The sequence below is a fragment of the Cyclopterus lumpus genome, chromosome 9 (assembly GCF_009769545.1).
Source record: "Cyclopterus lumpus isolate fCycLum1 chromosome 9, fCycLum1.pri, whole genome shotgun sequence".
Taxonomy (NCBI): Eukaryota; Metazoa; Chordata; class Actinopteri; order Perciformes; family Cyclopteridae; genus Cyclopterus; species Cyclopterus lumpus.
This window is the reverse complement of record NC_046974.1, coordinates 766,309-778,987: the sequence shown is the minus strand read 5'-3', so window position 1 is coordinate 778,987 and position 12,679 is coordinate 766,309. Positions and strand designations below refer to the sequence as shown.

Sequence of the window (12,679 nt, the reverse complement as noted above, 5' to 3'; positions counted from 1 at the left end):
AATATCACAGTCCTGATTATAGATATTATTATTATTGTATCTAATTATTAATAAATAATAACATTAATGAAGATTTGACTAAAATAATAAAAATCTTCAGTTTAAATAAATAAGAAAGTAAACATATAAACATGTGATTATGCATCATGTTGTTCTTTAACATTTCTAAGCAGTATAAGGCTTAATAAAGTGTTTATAACACCACAGACGTGAGGACTTTATGACTTTAGAGTTGATATCGGTTATGACTCCGGCTCCTGGCCTTCATCGGTTGAGTGAAGAAGAATTACTCGTCAATATGGTCCTCATGAATGCTGAAATCTCTCCGTGTAATAAACATCTACTAATTCTTCTTATACTCCCCATAAATGATAACACGGTCTGGCCCTGCGTTACCCATAATCCTTGGCGGCACACTACAGAAAGTACTTCCTGTCCCAGAGGCTTGGCCCACCTCCACTCTGATCAGTGATCAGGTCCCCGATCGACCGACGGGTTCCCGATCGATCGGCAAGGTCCCGATCGATCCAAAGGTTCCCGATCGATCGGCAGGTGATCTCAACGCTTCAGGAGGTCGGAGGTGATCGGCGAGCGATCGATCAGTGAGACGGACAGGAAACCGCCCAACATCAAAGACATCTACCAAAATAAAAGCATATGTTCTTTCAAAATAAAATGGTGGGAGGAGGCGGACGGCTACAAGCAGAGCAAGGCGAGAGTGTGTGTGTGCAGGAGGTTAAGGATGACAGATGGTGTGTGTGTGTGTCACAGTGTGATGCTGTTCTGAAGTCCTGATGCCATCATATTCTACTTCCTGTCTCAGAGGACGCTGAGTGTGTCCATCTGTGTTAATGTGAGTGTATATATATGTGTGTGTGTGTGTGTGTGTGTGTGTGTGGCTCAGCAGCAGTGTAGCTTTCTCTCTCAGACGACGGTGCTGACGGAGGGATCTGATAGGTTGAGCTGGCCGGTGATGTCAGTCGGGTACGGCTGCAGAAATGAAAGAAATACACATTAAAAACACACATATTAAAAACACACACATTAACACACACTCATTTTTGACAACCCCTCCCTTCCTCTAGGGGTCTGGGTCCTTGTATAGAGGGTTTCAGCTTCGGAGGGACGGCGTACCAGATGTGAGTTAGAGCTGCAAGTAACAGCAGCGTAGTGTTACTGGTGTTACTGGTGTTACTGGTGACACCAGTGACACAAGTGACACTAGTAAAACCAGTAAAACCAGTAACACCAGTAAAACCAGTAATAATAATAAATAATAATACTGCATTCTATTTGTAAGGCATTCTTCATCCAAGAATCTCAGATTGCCACGGAGCCAGTACATAGTTAAAACTAACAATAATAAAAAATTTTAATTTCATAAAAAACTCAAAAACGCCTTCCTGAATAAAAAGTTTTTTAGGCCAGTCTTAAAGAGTCCAGGGTACTTGTATATCATAGTACTACTACGTTGTACTTGTATCTCTTACCACCACAAGTACTTGTATATCATAGTACTACTACGTTGTACTTGTATCTCTTACCACCACAAGTACTTGTATATCATAGTACTACTACGTTGTACTTGTATCTCTTACCACCACAAGTACTTGTATATCATAGTACTACTACGTTGTACTTGTATCTCTTACCACCACATTGTCCTGTGTGGTTTCCACTGATCTCAGACCAGCCAACTACAGAAGCACATTAAAGTTGAATGAGGAACACAGAAATGAATCCTGAGCAGATCTGAGATCAGCTCATGAATATGCATGAGGCTCAGAAGTCTATTTATACGTGTCACGGGGGTTGAACCCATCTGGAGGTTTAGGTTACGATGTAACTCTGGTTCTTGGTTCTGTTGTTTGGTTATCTTCAGTTTCAGATTCATGAGTAACAACATGGTTATTGTTGCATTTGTATTGTTTTATTGTCTGTCATTATGTTTCATGTTCTTTTCATGTTTCGTTTGTTTTTCTTAGTTCGACCAGTTTTGTTTCTTTGTTTTCAGAACAGGGATTTTCAGTGAAGTCACCAAAAACCTTATTTTTCATGAAATATAAATAAACATAAGCAGTAAATACATGTCGTTGTCTCTGAGGTTTCCTTTTAGAAAGATACAAATAAACAACATTTATAAATGAAACCAGAGCTCAAGAGGTGCCCACAATAGACTAGACTAGAGTAGAATAGACCAGAGTAGAGTAGACAAGACTAGACAAGACTAGAGTAGAGTAGAGTAGACCAGAGTAAAGTAAAGTAGACTAGAGTAGAATAGACTAGACTAGAATATACTAGAGTAGAATTGACTAGAGTAGAGTAGAGTAGACCAGAGTAAAGTAAAGTAGACTAGAGTAGAATAGACTAGAGTAGAATAGACTAGAGTAGAATAGACTAGACTAGAATATACTAGAGTAGAATTGACTAGAGTAGAGTAGAGTAGACCAGAGTAGAGTAAAGTAAACTAGAGTAGAATATACTAGAGTAGAATAGACTAGAGTAGACTAGACCAGAGTAGAGTATAGTAAAGTAGACTAGACCAGCGTAGACTAGATTAAAGTAAAGGATAGTAGAGTAGACTAACTGTGCTAACTTTAGTCCGTCCCAGATTGATCATCTTGTCGATAGTGCTACAGGCTCACTGAGAATGACACTAGACTCGATAGCCCCTCTGAAGAAGAAGACAGTGAGGCAAAGGAGGTTTGCTCCCTGGTAGAACCCTCAGACCCGCAACCTAAAGCAAACTTCACGAAAGCTTTAAAGCATATGGCGTTCCACCAATCTGGAAGAATCACGCTTAGTTTGGAGAGATAGTCTTAAAACATATAAAAAGGCTCTCCGTAATGCCAGAGCAGCCTATTACTCATCAGTAATAGAGAAAAATAAGAACAACCCCAGGGTTCTCTTTAGCACTGTAGCCAGGCTGACAGAGAGTCACAGCTCTGTGGAGCCGTGTATTCCTATAGACCTCAGTAGTAATGACTTCATGAACTTCTTCAATGAAAAGATTTGAACTATTAGAGTCAAGATTGATGATCTCTTGCCCTCAACTACTGCCGATCTGTCATCAAGAGGAGTGGCCTTGGAAACGGCTGTATGCCCTGGTGTATATTTGGATAGCTTTTCTCCCATTAACCTAGACCAATTGTCCTCAATGGTTTCTACTTCTAAACCGTCTACCTGTCTCTTAGACCCCATCCCAACGAGGCTGCTTAAAGACGTGTTGCCTTTAATTGGCACCTCTCTGCTGGATATTGTTAATGTGTCTTTGCTAACAGGCCATGTACCACATTCCTTCAAAGTAGCTGTAATTAAACCTCTCCTGAAGAAGACCACTCTTAATCCAGAGGTGTTGGCTAACTACAGACCGATCTCTAACCTTCCCTTCCTCTCTAAGATCCTTGAGAAAGTAGTCGCACATCAGTTGTGTGACTTTCTACATCAGAATAGTTTATTTGAGGAGTTTCAGTCTGGATTTAGAAAACACCACAGAGACAGACCTCCTAATGCATCAGATAAAGGACTCATCTCTGTACTGGTCTTGTTAGACCTTAGTGCTGATAAAGGACTCATCTCTGTACTGGTCTTGTTAGACCTTAGTGCTGATAAAGGACTCATCTCTGTACTGGTCTTGTTAGACCTTAGTGCTGATCTTTATTTACCTTATATATGCTTCCTTTGGGCAACATTATCAGGAAACACTGCATAAACTTTCATTGCTATGCAGACGATACTCAATTATATCTATGGATCAAACCAGAGGAGACCAACCAGCTCGCTAAAATTCAAGAATGTCTTAAAGACATAAAAACATGGATGACCTCCAACTTCCTGATGTTAAACTCAGACAAAACTGAAGTTATTTTACTGGCCCTGAACGCCTCAGAGATCAATTATCTGGTGATGTGGTTTCTGTAGATGGCATTGCCCTGGCATCCAACACCACTGTAAAGAATCTCTAGTTATCGTTGACCGGGTTCTTCCCTCTTTTCCCCTGAAAGGATTTTTTCTATTTATTGGGAGTTTTTCCTGATCCGATGTGAGGTCAAAGGTCAGGGATGTTGTATGTGTACAGATTGTAAAGCCCTCTGAGGATAATTTGTAATTTGTGATATTGGGCTATACAAAATAAACTGAATTGAACTAGAGTAGAGTAAATGGACCTGTACTTGTAAAGCGCTTTTCTAGTCTTCCGACCATACAAAGCGCTTTAACACTACATGACATTATTCACCCGTTCATACAATGATGGGAGGAGCTAATGTTCCACCTGCACATCAGCAGTAACTAACACTCACACATTCACACACCGTAGTAGACTAGAGTAAAGTAAAGTATAGTAGACTAGAGTAGACTAGAGGAGATTAAACTAGACTAGAGTAGAATGGAGTAGAGTAGAGATTTCCGGCTTCGCTAGTCCATGTCGATGTGTCCTTAAGACACTTAACCCCAAAATTGCTCCTCTAGCTGTTCTACAGTGTATGAATGTGTGAATGTTAGTTACTGATGATGGACAGGTGGAACCTTAGCTCCTCCCCTCAGTGTGTGAATGTTAGTTACTGATGATGGACAGGTGTAACCTTAGCTCCTCCCCTCAGTGTGTGAATGTGTGAATGTTAGTTACTGATGATGGACAGGTGTAACCTTAGCTCCTCCCCTCAGTGTGTGAATGTGTGAATATTAGTTATTGATGATGGACAGGTGGAACCGTAGCTCCTCCCATCAGTGTGTGAATGTTAGTTACTGATGATGGACAGGTGGAACCTTAGCTCCTCCCCTCAGTGTGTGAATGTGTGAATATTAGTTACTGATGATGGACAGGTGGAACCGTAGCTCCTCCCATCAATGTGTGAATGTGTGAATGTTAGTTACTGCTGATGGACAGGTGGAACCTTAGCTCCTCCCCTCAGTGTGTGAATGTGTGAATGTTAGTTACTGATGATGGACAGGTGGAACCTTAGCTCCTCCCCTCAGTGTGTGAATGTTAGTTATTGATGATGGACAGGTGGAACCTTAGCTCCTCCCCTCAGTGTGTGAATGTTAGTTACTGATGATTGACAGGTGGAACCTTAGCTCCTCCCCTCAGTGTGTGAATGTTAGTTACTGATGATGGACAGGTGGAAACTTAGCTCCTCCCCTCAGTCTATAAATGTGCGAATGTTAGTTACTGATGATGGACAGGTGGAACCGTAGCTCCTCCCATTAGTGTATGAATGTTAGTTACTGATGATGGACAGGTGGAAACTTAGCTCCTCCCCTCAGTGTGTGAATGTTAGTTATTGATGATGGACAGGTGGAACCTTAGCTCCTCCCCTCAGTGTGTGAATGTTAGTTACTGATGATTGACAGATGGAACCTTAGCTCCTCCCCTCAGTGTGTGAATGTTAGTTACTGATGATGGACAGGTGGAACCTTAGCTCCTCCCCTCAGTGTGTGAATGTTAGTTATTGATGATGGACAGGTGGAACCTTAGCTCCTCCCCTCAGTGTGTGAATGTTAGTTATTGATGATGGACAGGTGGAACCTTAGCTCCTCCCCTTAGTGTGTGAATGTTAGTTACTGATGATGGACAGGTGGAACCTTAGCTCCTCCCATCAGGGTGTGAATGATGTCATGTAGTGTTAAAGCGCTTTGAGTGATCGGAAAAGAGAAACACAAGTGCAGGTCCATTTGACCATTTACTAGAGTAAAGTAAAGTAGACTAGAATAGAGTTGAGTGGAGAAGACTAGAGTAGAGTAATAAACATTAAAATATAGTACAATAGAGTAGAGTAGAGTAATACACAGGACATTTGAGTAGAATAGAGTACAATAGAGTCTGGTACCTGCAGGTTCTTCCTCCAGACATTCACAGCAGCGAAAGCCAGCTGCATCTGTTTCCTTCGAGCGTCTTTGTGTCGTTTGTACGCGATCTCGATGAAGATGAGGAAGATCCCGGCGACGATGCCCCCGGCAACCAGCATGAACACACCTGAAGAGGACAGACAGACCCTTAACATGCATACAGGGAGACAGGTTCCAGCCTCACACCTGAGGAGGACAGACAGACCCTTAACATAGGGAGACAGGTTCCAGCCTCACATCTGAGGAGGACAGACAGACCCTTAACATGCATACAGGGAGACAGGTTCCAGCCTCACACCTGAGGAGGACAGACAGACCCTTAAACATAGGGAGACAGGTTCCAGCCTCACACCTGAGGAGGACAGACAGACCCTTAACATAGGGAGACAGGTTCCAGCCTCACACCTGAGGAGGACAGACAGACCCTTAACATAGGGAGACAGGTTCCAGCCTCACATCTGAAGAGGACAGACAGACCCTTAACATGCATACAGGGAGACAGGTTCCAGCCTCACATCTGAAGAGGACAGACAGACCCTTAACATGCATACAGGGAGTCAGGTTCCAGTCTTACACCTTTCTGAAGGTCTGGTTCCTACCTGCCATGTTCTCGAAGGTGAGGGTAGCGGGGGCGTTGCTCCTGGAGTCACACTCCTGGTATCGAACCCACGTCTTATCTAGATCCTCCATGAAGCCATTCTCATGAGAGCTGAAGAGAGAGAACCAAATGGGACGAGACTTTAAACGTATGTCTGTCTTAAACCCACCCAATCACAAGGGTATTAGAGGGCACACAGTGGGGTATCAGTAGTGTATTAGAGGGCACACAGTGGGGTATCAGTAGTGTATTAGAGGGCACACAGTGGGGTATCAGTAGGGTATTAGAGGGCACACAGTGGGTTATCAGTAGGGTATTAGAGAGAACACAATGGGGTATCAGTAGGGTATTAGAGGGCACACAGTGGGGTATCAGTAGGGTATTAGAGGGCACACAGTGGGTTATCAGTAGGGTATTAGAGGGCACACAGTGGGGTATCAGTAGGGTATTAGAGAGAACACAATGGGGTATCAGTAGGGTATCACAAGGGTATTAAAGGGGACACAGTGGGGTATCAGCAGGGTATCACAAGGGTATTGAAGGGGACACAGTGGGGTATCAGCAGGGTATCACAAGGGTATTGAAGGGGACACAGTGGGGTATCAGCAGGGTATCACAAGGGTATTGAAGGGGACACAGTGTGGTATCAGTAGAGTATCACAAGTCTATTAGGGGGGACACAGTCGGGTATCAGTAGGGTATTAGAGAGAACACAATGGGGTATCAGTAGGGTATCACAACGTTATTAAAGGGGACACAGTGGGGTATCAATAGGGTATCACAAGGGTATCAAAGGGGACACAGTGGGGTATCACACAGGTATTAAAGGGGAGACAGTGGGGTATCAGTAGGGCAGTGGTTCTCAAACTGTGGGGCGGGCACGGTGGTATTTCAGGTGGGACGTAGAGGGAAATGCAGATATTTTTGGGACCATTTTGTTTTGCAAATTCGCCACGCTGTACTCGCGTCAGTTTACTCGCCAGACAAGTTTTGTTCATTCACGTGGGAACATCTAACGCCCCGGTGTTTGGGTTCATAACATCACTCGTAGGCTCACACAGCTTGTGAACGCCCCATTAGTAGGGTCACACAAGGGTCTCAGAGGGGACTCAGTGGGGTATCATTAGGGTATCACAGGGGTATTAGAGGGGAAAGATTAAGGTATCAGTTGGGTATCAGAGGAGGCACAGTGGGGTCACACAAGGGTCTCAGAGGGGACCCAGTGGGGTATCATTAGGGTATCACAGGGGTATTAGAGGGGAAAGATTAAGGTATCAGTTGGGTATCAGAGGAGGCACAGTGGGGTATCACAAGGGTATTATAGGGGACATGGTGGGGTATCAGTAGGGTATGGCAAGGGTATCGGAGGAGATACAGTAGGATATCTAAAGGGTATCCCAAGTGTATAAGAGGGGACAAAGTGAGGTATCAGTTAGGTATCACAAGGGAATCAGAGGAGATACAGTGGGGTATCACAAGGGTATTATAGGGGACATGGTGGGGTATCAGTAGGGTATGGCAAGGGTATCGGAGGAGATACAGTGGGGTATCACAAGGGTATCCCTAGTATATTAGAGGGTGCAAAGTGGGGTATTAGTAGGGTATCAGAAGGATATCAGAGGAGACACAGTGGGGTATCAGTAGGGTATCAGAGGGAAGAAAGTGGGGTATTAGTAGGGTATCAGAAGTGTATCAGAGGGGACAAAGTGAGGTATCAGTTGGGTATCACAAGGGTATCGGAGGAGATACAGTGGGGTATGAGTAGGGTATCACATTTTAAGGGTGTGTTTACCTGAGAATAGCTAGAGAAACATTCTGTTTCCATGGACTGTCTTTCCTCATTCCAATCCCAAATCCAGAGCGAAAGAAAAGCTCTCCTGTCGTCACTAGATCGCACTTTTGAGATGCCTCAAACTCCAACACAGCGCTGTCCCAGATGAAGGCATGAAGCTTACTGCAGGAGTAAGAGGGGGGGGGGCATGAGGACCACAGCAGTACATCTCTAAGAGACAACCACCAGCAGTATAAAGAGCCTACTTGTCTCTGACGGCCTGAATGGCCTCAGCGGCGCTCTCGTAGTTGTGCTTCTCCATGTGGCGGTACATGGTGCTCAGCTCCACCTGCCGTCTGAAATAAATATCCACCGAGCTCTGCTTCACTGTGGCGTAGATGAACTTATCCGACGGGTTACGCAGCTGAAAACAGTTAACAGAGGTAACGTTGCTCAAACCGGCAGAGTTCAGGAAGCAGGTCACCTGATCACACATCAAGCATCCACTGTCGGACCTCTGGAGGGGACTCACTGACTTATGTCTGGAGCAGCAGGAATCATGTATTTCTAAGGGTCTCTGTAAAGCTATATATAATATACTCATGTGGGAACAGTGGAACAGACCATGAAAGGTAGAGCCAACTAAAGTCTAATCTGAGGGCGAAGACGATCTGTCATAATATTGATCAGTGTGTATTACCCTGGGGTCGTTGATGCCAGTGATGCGCTCCTCAGGCCGGTCCAACACTAGGAAGGCTGCCAGGTTGGCAGTATAGGACGCTACTATGATCATAGCGAAACCTGCCCACACCATACCCAGAATCCTCGCTGAGAAACTCCTGGGAGCTCCTGTCAGATAGAAAGAGAGACAGACAGAAAGACAGAGAGAGACAGAGAGAGAGAGATAGAAAGAGACAGACAGACCGACAGAAAGAGAGACAGACAGATGTTAAGAGTGTAGCAGGACGGACTGCAGGAAAGGAAGTGTCGGATCAGAGGAGCACCAACCTTCTCCTATCCCAGAGTTCAACAGTACTCCCCATGAGAACCACATGGCAGAGGACAGGGTGAGGGCATCTTCTTCTTCTTCTTCACTGTTTACTTTAAACCTTCCAAACGGGCTGAAGAGACACACATCAAATATGATTATATATATAAAATAATGTGTGTGTATATATATATATATACACATATATATATATATATATATAAAAAATTATACATTGTAATTTATTCTCTTTTCACCCGTAATTTATTCTCTTTTCACTTCCTGTCTCGTTAAATGGACTCATTTCACTTCCTGTCTCTTTAGCCAGACTTTTTTCACTTCCTGTCTAGTTAGCTGGAATCTTTTTACTTCCTGTCTCGTTAAATGGACTCTTTTCACTTCCTGGCTTGCTAGCTTGACTCTTTTTACTTCCTGTCTCATTAGCTCGACTCTTTTCACTTCCTGTCTAGTTAGCTCGACTCTTTTCACTTCCTGTCTCATTAGCTGGACTCTTTTCACTTCCTGTCTAGTTAGCTCGACTCTTTTCACTTCCTGTCTCATTAGCTGGACTCGTTTCACTTCCTGTCTCATTAGCCAGACTCATTTCACTTCCTGTCTTGTTAGCTGGACTCGTTTCACTTCCTGTCTCATTAGCCGGACTCATTTCATTTCCTGTCTTGTTAGCTGGACTCATTTCACTTCCTGTCTTGTTAGCTGGACTCATTTCACTTCCTGGCTCGTTAGCTAGACTCTTTTTACTTCCTGTCTCGTTAATTGGACTCATTTCACTTCCTGTCTCATTAGCTGGAATCTTTTCACTTCCTGTCTCTTTAGCCAGACTTTTTTCACTTCCTGTCTAGTTAGCTGGAATCTTTTTACTTCCTGTCTTGTTAAATGGACTCTTTTTACTTCCTGTCTCGTTAGCTAGACTTTTTTCACTTCCTGTCTCGTTAAATGGACTCATTTCACTTCCTGGCTCGTCAAGTGCAATCTTTTCACTTCCTGTCTCGTTAAATGGACTCTTTGTACTTCCTGTCTCATTAGCTGGACTCTTTTTACTTCCTGTCTCGTTAGCTCGACTCTTTTCACTTCCTGTCTCATTAGCTGGACTCATTTCACTTCCTGGCTCGTTAGCTAGACTCTTTTTACTTCCTGTCTCGTTAAATGGACTCATTTCACTTCCCGTCTCATTAGCTGGAATCTTTTCACTTCCTGTCTCTTTAGCCAGACTTTTTTCACTTCCTGTCTAGTTAGCTGGAATCTTTTTACTTCCTGTCTCGTTAAATGGACTCTTTTCACTTCCTGGCTTGCTAGCTTGACTCTTTTTACTTCCTGTCTCATTAGCTCGACTCATTTCACTTCCTGGCTCGTTAGCTAGACTCTTTTTACTTCCTGTCTCGTTAAATGGACTCATTTCACTTCCCGTCTCATTAGCTGGAATCTTTTCACCTCCTGTCTCTTTAGCCAGACTGTTTTCACTTCCTGTCTAGTTAGGTGGACTCGGTTCACTTCCTGTCTCGTTAGGTGGACTCGGTTCACTTCCTGTCTCATTAGCTGGACTCATTTCACTTCCTGTCTCATTAGCTCGACGCGTTTCACTTCCTGTCTCATTAGCTCGACGCGTTTCACTTCCTGTCTCAATAGCTGGACTCGTTTCACTTCCTGTCTCGTTAGGTGGACTCGGTTCACTTCCTGTCTCATTAGCTGGACTCGGTTCACTTCCTGTCTCATTAGCTCGACTCGTTTCACTTCCTGTCTCATTAGCTGGACTCGGTTCACTTCCTGTCTCATTAGCTCGACTCGTTTCACTTCCTGTCTCGTTAGGTGGACTCTAGATTGTATCTAGCAGGTGCCCCCCCCCCCCAGCCCGTGTTTACCTGAACCGGTCTAATAGGTAAAGCATCACTGCCACCACGTGGACCGACAGACCGACTAACAGCCACAGTGTGCTCTGGAACGGCTGCATAAACGAGTCCAGAGTGCTGCGAGGGATTTCCTGAAGGACACAGAGACACACCATTAAAACCAGTCCAGACCCAGTCTGAGGAGCATCTTGCTGGGTCACACTCCCTCATCAATAAAGGGGGTTCGTTGAGTAACTGAAGACTGAACTAATAGTTTTTTTGCTCTGAAGTTTTCAAATGTTTTTAAACTATATAATAAAGTAAGGACCGTCTGATGAAAACAAAAGCCGTTTTATTGGTAGAACTCTAATAGTATTAATAAGTACTCCTATGTAAGTACTTGTACTTGTTTCTGTATCTGAGCAGCAGGCCGATGGAAACTATTGATCTGCTGTGAACCGGGTCAGTCTGAACTGCAGAGTCCAGCACTCGCTGGTCTAAACCTGGACCTGGTTCGTGGAACGTCCCACACCGCAGTGGAAAAACCACAAAATATACATATTCAGGTCAAATATCAGAGTACAAGAACACTGGATACTACGGCAGCATTAATATCCCACAATGCAATGCAGTAGTGACGATGGCGCTCATAACAGACGATGGAAGAGGTCTCTGTCACCTCAATAACAAAGTATAACACTCCACTTTGATAGGAGTCATATATGTAATACATTATTATTATAAGATCACTTCAAACAGAATAAATAAAAGAATAAGTAGCGGTGGATTACACTCGTACTGTCGCTTTAAGAACCAGCGTTTACGCTCTGAATGTTCTAACCAATGAGAGGATGGATCGGGAGTCAGCTGACCTTCTTCACCAGGATGGTGAGGCCCTGGTACTTGAAGGGTTTGGAGAACTCGATGTACTGAGCGCGCTCGTTGTTGATGGTGAGAGGAGCCACGATCATGTCGGCCAGACCTCCCAACAGCTCCCCCATCATGCCGTTCCACTCCTTCTTGTTACTGTTATTCACCTGCAGGAGAACAGGCTGTTAGGGGGGGGGGGGGGGGGGGGGGGGGGGTCATATCTCCCAGCAGCCACAAGGTCACACTGAGGGACAGAGCTCTAGTCTCCATGGCAACAAGCCTCAGTGATGAGCAGGTGGTGAATCAGTGAACAGGTCACATGACCTGATGCCATGACGTCATCTCTTAGTACCAGTTGTCGCGCACACACACAAATACACACATACACACACACACACACTTACGCGCTCCTGTGTGCCAAACTTCCCATCAGCCACCAGGTGAACCTCGTAGGTGAAGTTCATGCTCATCGCCAGCTTGATGAGCAGGTCGACGCAGAAACCATAGCAACACTGAGGGACGATGGGCTGACCTAGAGACACACACACACACAGGGTCAGGGGCGTGCACGTTTATGTGCACTTTTCAGTGTGATCTTTGACTAAACAGAGTTTCAGCTGTCAAATCACATGTATACACAATTAGAATGTGTGTTTGTGTGTGTACCTGGTGTGTGTACCTAGTGTGTGTGTGTGTGTGTACCTGGTGTGTGTGTACTTGGTGTGTGTGTACCTAGTGTGTGTGTGTGTGTACCTGGTGTG

General features: G+C 44.4%; 1 protein-coding gene across 1 annotated transcript in view; it reads right to left on the bottom strand.

The window, feature by feature from the left end:
* Nucleotides 1-887: 887 nt before the first annotated feature.
* Nucleotides 888-12,679, bottom strand: part of grin1b (glutamate receptor, ionotropic, N-methyl D-aspartate 1b) — a 37,444-nt gene continuing 25,652 nt past the window's right edge. Inside the window, exons 8-17 of the mRNA XM_034542574.1 lie at nucleotides 12,323-12,450; nucleotides 11,921-12,085; nucleotides 11,082-11,200; nucleotides 9,225-9,337; nucleotides 8,917-9,065; nucleotides 8,483-8,640; nucleotides 8,238-8,399; nucleotides 6,447-6,556; nucleotides 5,829-5,974; nucleotides 888-990 (exon numbers count right to left, since the gene is read on the bottom strand). Of these exons, the coding sequence (XP_034398465.1) occupies nucleotides 925-990; nucleotides 5,829-5,974; nucleotides 6,447-6,556; nucleotides 8,238-8,399; nucleotides 8,483-8,640; nucleotides 8,917-9,065; nucleotides 9,225-9,337; nucleotides 11,082-11,200; nucleotides 11,921-12,085; nucleotides 12,323-12,450 (1,316 nt within the window). The 3' untranslated portion in view covers nucleotides 888-924. The remainder of the gene's footprint in view (nucleotides 991-5,828; nucleotides 5,975-6,446; nucleotides 6,557-8,237; nucleotides 8,400-8,482; nucleotides 8,641-8,916; nucleotides 9,066-9,224; nucleotides 9,338-11,081; nucleotides 11,201-11,920; nucleotides 12,086-12,322; nucleotides 12,451-12,679) is intronic.